We start from the raw sequence: 10361 nt of genomic DNA on the forward strand, positions 1-10361 counted from the left end.
GTTGAACAAAAGCTCCGAGCTTTGGTTAGCTCTGCTTTGTGCTGGACACCGACGGAGGTCACAGCGACGTAACGTAGCATGTCGGAGCGTGTTTTTCGGAGGTTTGTTTAGAGGGTTTTTGTTGCATTGTGTGTGAGGCCGCCGCTGGTTCGGGAGAACTAAAACCTTCCTGTAAAACAGCTCCAGCAACATTTTCTGAAGGTGAGGTATCGAATCAGAAAGAAGAAAATAAATAGCTTTAGCAACCTTATTATTAAGACTGGTGGGGTATGACTAATTTCTGGAGATTTTCATGTAATGAGATGAATTTACCTTCTGGGGACCCTTGAACGGCATTAGTTTTTTTTTTAGCTGCTTTTTTGTTTTTAATTATGTTTTTAAAAAAACTGAAAAAAAGTGGATTTTTTTTTTTTCAGAGATTTGCACAGAATTTCAGAAAAACAACACACCTGTCAAGAACTGTTTTGCTAGTGTGATTAACTGGGGCTGCTTTGCTGCTTTAGGACCTGGAAGGTCGGCTCATCACACTCAAGCTCACTTAGGGTTATGCAGCAAAACAATGATCCAGATTACACCAGCAAGTACAATTCTGAGTGTTTGAAATGGAGAAGGTCTCGGAGTGATGTAGTCAAAGTCCAGACATAAATCGGATGGATATGCTGTGGGATAACTGCTCATTTATGCTTGATGAAGCTGAACTGAAACCAACATCTCGCTCTCTCCCTCTCATGCGATTGAAAAATACTCTTTGCCAGGTATCACAAACACTTGATGCCACCTGTTTTAGCCAAGAGTGGCACAATCAGTTATGAAGGTTAGGGAGCAAATTACTTTTTCCACATAAAGCCATGACAGGTTGGGTTGGATAGATTTTTCCAATAATAATAAAAAAAAAATTATAAAATGAAAACCGTGCTTTGTCTGATCTAACATGTTTACTTATTTGAAAAGTAGTTGTGACAAAGAGGGCAAATACTTTTTCACAGTACTGTGTTACTGATTATTCGAGTGTGTAAGGGAATGCACGTGTGTTTGGGATTACGTTAGGTTGTCAACTCTTGAAACACATAAAGCTGGTTAAAGCAGAGCAGGCTCTGCTTGTCTCTTGGCAACAAGGTGTTGTATGAACAGAGCGATGATGATGATAATGACAGGCATGCTGAAATATGCTGCAATGTCAAAATGTTCCCTGGAGCTAGCATTCAGACCGCTCTGTTATTTTTCTGCAAGACGTAACACAAGATAAGCGAAGGTCTGCTTTGTTTTGTGTTTTCGATTGCGTTACTTTTGCTTTTATGGCGTGGCACTCATAGTAAGACATCACCATGGCAACAGCAGCAACTGGAACAGTTGGCTGGTGAGTAACCTGCTTTCAGTCAACCAATCAGATATCGTCCACATCCGAGTTCACATGTGATGGCACTAGCAACATGTCGACTCTTAAAGTATGATAGTTCTGTGAAATAATTAATTATTTATTGTTTTGGTTTTGTTTCTTCTTCAGATTTGGAGCAGGAGGAGAACCTGATAGTGTCTGTTCCTGTCAGGGATCCAGAAACTGCACTGGACCACAGCATGGGTCAGGATGAGCCTGCAGTCCCTGTGGGAGATCAGCTCGAAATAAATGTGCAAAATCAAGACCAAGATCAAGCAGAGCAGCCCTCAGAAAACGTGGATTCTTTTCCCGGTCCTGATTCAGCCTCACAGAAGGAAGAAACTCAAAGCACAGCTCTCCTTTCTGAGCCACTTGAAGAGACAAACTTCCTCCACGAAGCAGACCCCGTCGCAGATCTGGCCCCAGTACCAGATACTACTTTTGTGCCAGAATCAGACTCTGTTCCAGTCAGGGAAACTTCAGTCCCAGATCCTGCTTTTATTCCAGAACCAGACTTTGGTCCAAGCAATGAACCTTCAGCTCAAAACCATACTTTTGTCCCTGAGCTCGACTCAGTACCAAGCAGTGAACCTGCAGCATCAAGTGCTTCACAGCCTCCAGAGGAGAAACCTGTCGCTGATCTAGAGGAACATCACAGCGATCTCCCCAGCCTTGCAGACCCTACTCAGAAGACAAAAACCAGCAAGTCCAAGCCTCCATCCCTCAAAATAAAGGCTACAGTAAGTCCTCCTCCTCATACGGATGAGGAACAAGAACTCCCAGTTCCCAAGGCTACATACAACTTTGACCTCGACCAACTGGACGACAGCTTCAACCCTTTCACCAGCGGCGGATCCAAAATCCAGAACTCTCCTCCACCGTGTGGTTCAAGCTCTCCCCCCAGGCTAGAACCACTTGGGAGCTCATTATCTGCTTGTGAGTCTGCCGAAAAAGCTCAAGGAGACTCAGAAATTATAGATCAGTCTTTAGAGGCAAAGCCTGTGGTGCTGGAATTTGGTCTGGGTGAAGGAGTGGTCAGAAAGCCCCCTCCAAAGAAATTAGGAGGGAAAAGGACAACCAGCAAGACTGCTGCAAAGAAGCAGAAACCAAAAGATTCAGAGACTTCTTGCGAGCCAGCCCCAGAAGTGACGCATCCTGAACCGGCGTTAGAAACGGCACCAGAATCGCTTCCCCAATCCGTTACGGAGCCTGTTTCAGAACCACTTTCGGAACCTGTAACGACAGACTCCTCTGTGCCTCTGAATCTGGACGATGTTCCTATTCCCAAAACTGGAACTTATAACTTTGACCCTAGCCAGTGGGACGACCCGAACTTCAATCCATTTGGTAGCAACAGCAAAGTGAGCAGCTCTCCTGTTCTGCCAAAGGGCTCGTACAGCTTTGACCCAGACAACTTTGACGACTCCATAGATCCTTTCAAAGCATCAAAATCCCTGAACAATGAGGATTTGTCCAGCAGCACCTCCCAACCTGAGACAAAGGTAAAAGATCAAGGCAAACAGAAGGCGAGGCAGACCCCCGGGGAGAAGAAAGCAAAGCAGATTCCAAAGAAAAACAAAGAGAGAGCATCCGCGTAAGTCTCCTTTTTGCACAATCCAAAATATTACAAGGCCGTAGTCCAGCAAGCTTCATATTCGGATTCGGTCATTTTCTTACACCGCCTTGCAAAGGAATCTTCTCACACCACAAACTTCAATGACTATCGTACGGATTTTATGAGTTCAGGGAGTATGAACACCATTTCAAGGCTTTGTGTAGGTCTGATCTGGCTCCTCCTCGAACTAATTCACTGCTAACAATAATATGCATACCAAAAGATACTTTGAAGGCACAGATAATACTCTGCATACCGAGCTACTAATAAACTGAGACATAAATAGATGTGCTTAGAGCTGCCGTGATTAGCTGCATATGCTTGAACTTTAATCTGCCAGCTAAGTAACTAACATGCTGACACCTTATACTCACTCATACCCTCTTCCTTTGTCTCTCGGCCTTCTTTATCCTCCATGGCTCCCTTGTCGAAACCCTCCCTGCTTTATCTCCCTCACCCTCCATCTTTCCTCGTGTTGTGTGTCGCGCAATCCCCCAAAATCTTTGCTTTCGTTCGTCCCACTTTTATCGACCTCAGGACATCTGAGCAAGTCAAGTTTCTCTGTTTTCTGTTGTAAGTACTCTCTCTATCAAGGCATGATTTCACTCATTCTCATTGGTGCACGCTCTGTCTGTGTCTGTACTGATTGTTGGCGTTGAGTCTTTTTTTTTTATCCTCATCACACAGCATACTTTAGCTTCCTAATTTGCTGTATTTCTTAGCACGATTTTTCCATTTGTCTTGCTAAATCTAATTTTTATGTCCATAGAAAACAGGAACAATAATAGCCTTTCAAGGATTAAAAAAAAGAAAAACAAATTAATATATTCTCATTTGCTTGTTTTGCAGGAATTCCTGTAAAGTCCAGAAATATGATGAAAGCGAGTCACTAGTCCTCGATGTTTGTAGTCAGGTAATTTTTTTTTTAACTATCTGGTTGGTTCACTGGGAATGTTTTACCTTACTGTAGAAACACTGCAGTGTTCATTATTCAGCTGCTGTGCAACCTCTTGGCCTCAGCATACTTTTACACACACACACACACACACAGAGTTACACAAGTTGAGTGAGGCATCAGCAGTGCTTCCAGTACTGCGGTCCAGTCTTGGCGTGATGACAGAGCTGCGACTTATCACTCTGCAGTCAAATATTACTCTGGAGCGTTCATGCCCTCAACAATATCACATCCTGAAGAAAGAAGATTTATAGCTAAACAGAGCTTTGAATAATTAAGGTCACATGTCAAGACCAAGAGGCTGAAACCTGAAGTCATGAATTACAAATTAAACGTTTTTGGAACCCATCAATTTAAAAAAAAGGTGGAGTGTAAATAGAAAGTGCTTGTGTTACATAAATTTATAGTATTTTTTTTCCCTCTAAATGAATAAATGTTGAATAATTTCATGCAAAAAAATTTATTTGAAGGCTTTTTTTTTACACATCTCTACTAGGAGAGGCAACAAAGTGGAGAGCACTGCAGTTGGGGATCAGATATTAAATATGTAGAAAGTAAACTCGACTGTAATAAAGTTAACGTCTCCCTCTATTACTTCCAGGGGGAAGACGAAGTGGTTCAGACCCCGGAGATCACTCAGCGGGTTCATCACGCCACGGACGAGGAGAAGCTGGCCTCTACCGGCCTGATTGGCCAGACGGCCGACAGTCAGGAAGAAAGAGAGGAGCAGGAATGCAATAAAGCAGCTGTGAAGAAACAGCCGTCCAGCGATTTACCTGCTGTAGATCGTGAGTTCGAGAGGGAGAAATGTGCAGGAATTCTCCTCAGAGGACTTGAAAGTTTATTTTAAAAAAAATCATGATATGGAATGAAGCAACACCCAAAAGAGGCGCTAAATATTGTATATTAGAAATGTAGCATTGACTGTATTAAATGTGCGAGTTGAAAATGTCAAACTTTTCTCAGCAGCTGCTTTTTAGAGTGTCAGATTGTAAAAGTAAAAAAGAAAAAAAAAATTCTGTTCCAGATAAAATAACACTATAAGTGAGGAAAAAAGAGCTTCCTATGTCTCTACATCAGGACTGATCTTTTTACGTTGTGCACGTATTGTTTTAGTTTAATTTAGTTGTTTAGCGAAAGCAAGATATAAGCTACTCAGTTATTTGTTTTTGAGTTGGTAAGGTTAATTTTACATTTTTTAACATTATGGGCTAAAAAGAAAAACTATAAATTCAGTTTTTATTGATGGATACAATAAATACAACCCACAGTTATTTCTCTGATGTTTTTTGTTTTTTGGGGGGGGGTTTCATGTCCAGAGATCAAGATTACAGATCATCTGCCAGAGAAGGACACCTTCAGCGTGAAAGATGATATGGTAAGTGCTGCAAAGCGACCACATGAATTATTCAGTGTGCCTGGTTTCTTCTGCATCAGTTGTTTTTGATCTCCATAGTCTGTTGAAAACAGATGATTAGTCATAATTTTAAATAATGTTTTTCACGGTGATTTCCTGACACCACACATATACCACACAAACGGCTCACGTTAGTGTTTGTGATCTTCCACAGACGGATATATCGGTGCACCAGACTGCAAAACTGAGCAGCCGTGACGACCCTGACCCGGCAGCCCTATCGCAGGACGGCGTCCCTCTGACCGAGATGGACAAAGCTGCGGTGCTGACCCTGATCAGAGAGGAGGTACGTCGCTCCCGCATGCACAAATGCAGAGAGATACTGAGCACACAAAATGAAACTTTAATAAGTCTAACTTATTTTATTTGGTTCCCAATATCACTCCATATTTTGAATCCATCTATTTCCTTTAAAACAGATCATCACTAAAGAGATTGAGGTCAGCGAGTGGAAGCAAAAATACGAGGAGAGCAGAGCGGAGGTTATGGAAATGAGGTGGGAAGCTTCTGTTTCGATGAGAATTTTCCTTCCTTTTCCAAAACGATACTATTAAAAAAAAAAGGTAAAATAATACGAGGGATTTAAAAACAAAGTTAACACTGGGCTGCTTTTTGTTTGACAGGACAATAGTTGCAGAATATGAAAAAACAGTTGCCCAGATGATTGGTAAGTTGCTGCCACCTGGTGGTGGATGTTTCTTCATACTCTTGTTTGTTCATCAAACTTTTGATCTAAAGTATGTATGTTTTGTCTCTGTGGTCCCGAGAAACATGTTTAAGACTGATCAAAAATAGGCTACGGCTCTAAAATTTGTAAAGTCACAAAGAGGTGTTGGCAGCAGATTTGACTGAGTTTTAAAATAAAAATAAATATTTTAAAGTATGTCACTTTAAAATGAAGAGCACAAGCAAACACTTGGTATGTCCCTTTGTTTCCTCCTGTCTGCATGCTGCCAGCATCACCTCGTACTTGTTTTTGTGACCTTTCACCTGCGCTCTAGTCTTCAGGAAGCTCCTGATCAGTTACGCTGAGGTCAAGTTACTCAGTTCAGTGAGGGAAACGCATTGTGAGGTTTTTAATGTCCACTTCTACTAAGACGTCGCGATACAACTAAGGGCCATGAGTTTGCTAATCTCTTCTGTGAATCAGAAAATTTTTAAGCTTTTTTATGTTTCAACCCTAAACCTGCATGCATTTTTACTGGGATCTTATGCAACAAGTTAGTGAGCATGAATTGAAATAGATGTTAACTTTTTGTTTGTTTGTTAATGAATTAAAATATGAACAAACCCGTATCAAATAGTAAAGGAGAATATTACTTATTACAGAGATCTACCAGTTCAGTTTATAGGACAATTATTAGTTGTACATTTTCAACAAATCAATTCTTCAATCAAGTTTACTTGTGTAGCACATTTCAGCAACAAGGCCGTTCAAAGGGCTTTACATCATAAAATCACAATGTTTTTGTCTGGATTTAAAGAAACTTGACCTAAATCAACTGAAGACTTGAAGATTATATTAGAAATGCACTGAAGCTTACTGAGCTCTTGCACAAAGAAAAATGGGCACAAAAATGAGTCTCTAGTGATAGAAAGCTACAACTACATCAAATATTTCAATGGAAATGCTCACTGCACTTTTAAGTTTTTCATGGTAAAACATTTTGACACCACATGAAGTTTTTGGTTGTGATATGACAAAATATTAAAACGTCCAAAGAGTATGAATGCAGTTATTTATCGTCATGTACTCGGGTAGCATAAAGACGGTTAGTGTCTGAAGGTTTGCTAAGATGCTCTTTACTTAACCATCACATGATTGTAGACAGTAGCATGCTTTCTGAAGCCATCACTTGTTTGCTTGCAGAGGACCAGCAGCAGAACAAGAGCCTCTCCTCCAGCAAGTCAGTCAGGCAGCTGACGTTGGAGCGCGATCAGGCTGTGGCCGACCTGAACTCCGTGGAGAGATCCTTCGCAGATCTCTTCAGGAGGTACGAGAACATGAAGGGAGTCCTGGAGGGCTTCAAGAAGGTTGGTGATGAATATTCTCAGATGTAGAGCAGAGTCATGTGACGTAAACTAAACACCCACTGACACGACTTGTAAACGTGCATTCAGAATGAGGAGGTGTTGAAGAAATGCGCGCAAGATTACCTACTTCGTATCAAGCAGGAGGAGCAGAGATATCAAACGCTAAAACTCCACGCTGAGGAGAAACTGGACAAGTAAGATTAACTTAAATCTGTATGATTGAGGCATAACATTTGCCTTCATTTAGTTTTATCCTCTTGTTGTTAACGTCCTCCCTGTCAGGGCCAATGAGGAGATAGCCCAGGTGCGCGCAAAGGCTGATACCGAGAGTGTGGCACTGAATGCAAGCCTGAGGAAGGAGCAAATGAGGGTGGAGTCCCTTGAAAGAGCTGTCCTTCAAAAGGTAAAAAAAAATATACAGCAGATCCACTTCACTTTGTGAGTCTGTACTCTGGGGACACTAGAAGACCGCTTTGTGCTTTGTTAGAGGGAAATATAGATTTTGTATTGTGTTTCTCAACTACTAGTGTAAGAAAAGATCCTTAGTGCAATGTGTTTCAGCTTTAGTGCGTGACTTTTAAAATGGTACGTAGGAATTATTAAGGGAAACAAATCAAACCCTGTAGCAATTTGTGGTTTTTGTTTCCACAACACAGTTCAAACCACTTCCAACAAGCCTCACTGGTTCCCATCACCGCTCTTTGCTTATTTTTTTATCTAAACAGTGGTGGAGAAAGTTGGATGGTTTAGATTATAAACGCTTCCAGGGAAATGGATTTCTTCTTCTCTTTTGGTAAAAGTATTCCGTTCTTGATTAGATGGTTTTTTATTCATGGATTAATGTATGTATAAAAAAAAAACTTATTTGTAAGAATTTTAGTGGGGCAGTCACCCACTGGTGCTGTAAGACTAGCACTAGCATGGACACGATTTTCACGCCATCTAAAATGACACAATCTAATGAATAATCAATTATAAATGTGTGTCATTTCTGCAATTTAATTGCATATAAAGTGGTCAAATGTATAAATAGAATTTCATCACATCTGGAGCCATAAAATCCCCAAATAGGTCTAACAAAAAACATTTAAATACATGTGGTGATGCAGTTCATAATCATACAATAATTCAACTGCGGGCTAATTACAGAGGTGGCTTTCTATAAATAAAACAAATACATTTTTATATGTAGCATATTTAATTTATGGTGTATGTAATCAGTTTTTTTTTTTACTGTTTTAATTAAATCATTTATTGAAAGACTAAAGTCGTTCTTTCTTTCATTGATTTATTGAGTTGTGGTGCCTCCGTGAATTAATGGCTCTTCTAGCACAGTGTTTCTCAATTATTTTCTGTCATGCCCCCCCTGGGGATCATAATTTTTTTGCCCCCCTGCTCAGTGCCCTTCCCTCCCCAGAATTTAAATACTACTGCGGATCTGTTCATATTTAATAATTTATCGTACAAACCACTGGCTCCAACATTGTATGACCTTATTATCAAAACCGCAGTTTTATTATTGTAAGCCTCAAAAGAATTTTCTAAATCAGTTTGAGTGAATCACTAACATTTAATCAAGACTACTCGGTTTGAAAAAGTGCAAATGATTCACTGGGATTTGCATTTTTTAGACTTAATATAGTAAAACCTTTTACAACTATAAGCACTGATTACTTGTCAGCTTCTTCAGTTTAATTTTTCACAAGGCATATAGTTCTTAACATTTATTGTGGAAATATTTGCAGCAATATTGCTTGTCAGATGAGAAGAGATGAAAAGTGTATAACATTTTTGCATTAACAATAAAAAGACAGGTTTTGTCAATTTCCTGGCCTTTTTCTGCAGCTACAGTTACTTGCTTATGATGGAGTATAAGTGAGTTTTTGATTTGTGTTTTAAATACAAGTAAAGTTCGATGAGAATAAAGTCGTAATTTTATAACTTTTCCCCATACTGCACTAAATTGCGGAATACTGAGGGTCTTACAAGGTTATAGTTGGTCCTGGTTTAACAAATGAGTAAGTACTAAATATTTTACCACATCAGAAGCAAATTTTCAGCCCCAAATTTTCAGCCCCAGGTCTTTGAAACAATTGCTTACACAACTTTTCTAGTCTGACAGAACCAGACTTGCTGAGCGGGTCATGTTACATATCACTCTATTGAAGCTTTTTAATTTAACGACTTTCTTCCGGTGTATTTACTCTGCCAATATTTAAATTACTCTGCTGATACGAGAGTATTATCACTGTATTCTTGTATTTGAAAATAAGAATCTCTTATCCTGGCCACTGACCTCTGCTGCCGTTTTTCTTTTCACTGTCAAACTTCTCCGTCTCTCCTCTAGATAGATATATTTCAAAACATCCGCGCTTGTATCCTTCGCTTTGTTTTTTTTTTTTTGTTGTTTTCTTCTGCTCCATTTACAACAGTGCTGTGGCTACTTCTACTGGCTTGAACAGGCAGGCTGTTGATTAGTTTGAACACTGCTACCACCTAGTGACCGGAGGTGGCACTGCTGCCACATAGTGACCCGAGGCTTGTTTATCAGTTAACATGAATCAAAACTTTGCCACGCCGCCCTGGGGGAGCGGGGCCCACTATTTGTGAAGTACTGCAGTATGCTAAGGAGGCCGGTCCTGACCCAGAGGCCGGTCCTGACCCAGAGGCCGGTCCTGACACATAGGCCGGTGTTCTGTGTATCTGTGCTACCCTGATAAACTTTGCTATCTATCCGTGCGATGGTAGGAAAATCTGACGAGGTAGCACTTACAGTCAGAACATCGGTCCTGACTCGGGGGCCGGTCCGGACTCGGAAGTCTGTCCGGACTCAGAGGCCAGTCCGGACGGTCCGGACTCAGAGGTCTGTCCGGACTCAGAAGTCGGTCCGGACTCAGAGGCCAGTCCGGACGGTCCGGACTCGGAAGTCGGTCCGGACTCGGAAGTCTGTCCGGACTCAGAGGCC

The 10361-nt window shown here is 41.0% G+C and overlaps 1 protein-coding gene across 5 annotated transcripts in view; it reads left to right on the top strand.

The window, feature by feature from the left end:
- Positions 1 to 10361, top strand: part of tacc1 (transforming, acidic coiled-coil containing protein 1) — a 38099-nt gene that overhangs the window by 15356 nt on the left and 12382 nt on the right. For 4 of the 5 annotated variants that reach the window (XM_015048124.1, XM_015048125.1, XM_015048126.1 and 1 more), the window contains 11 exons: positions 1505 to 2969; positions 3528 to 3563; positions 3840 to 3903; positions 4547 to 4733; positions 5265 to 5323; positions 5517 to 5648; positions 5782 to 5858; positions 5986 to 6029; positions 7233 to 7396; positions 7484 to 7590; positions 7679 to 7799. In XM_015048124.1, coding sequence (XP_014903610.1) covers positions 1505 to 2969; positions 3528 to 3563; positions 3840 to 3903; positions 4547 to 4733; positions 5265 to 5323; positions 5517 to 5648; positions 5782 to 5858; positions 5986 to 6029; positions 7233 to 7396; positions 7484 to 7590; positions 7679 to 7799 — 2456 coding nt within the window. The remainder of the gene's footprint in view (positions 1 to 1504; positions 2970 to 3527; positions 3564 to 3839; positions 3904 to 4546; positions 4734 to 5264; positions 5324 to 5516; positions 5649 to 5781; positions 5859 to 5985; positions 6030 to 7232; positions 7397 to 7483; positions 7591 to 7678; positions 7800 to 10361) is intronic. The other variant, XM_015048123.1, reaches the window with a different exon arrangement.

This window comes from Poecilia latipinna, unplaced genomic scaffold (genome assembly GCF_001443285.1).
Source record: "Poecilia latipinna isolate Pla-1442-1.1 unplaced genomic scaffold, P_latipinna-1.0 Scaffold861, whole genome shotgun sequence".
NCBI lineage: Eukaryota > Metazoa > Chordata > Actinopteri > Cyprinodontiformes > Poeciliidae > Poecilia > Poecilia latipinna.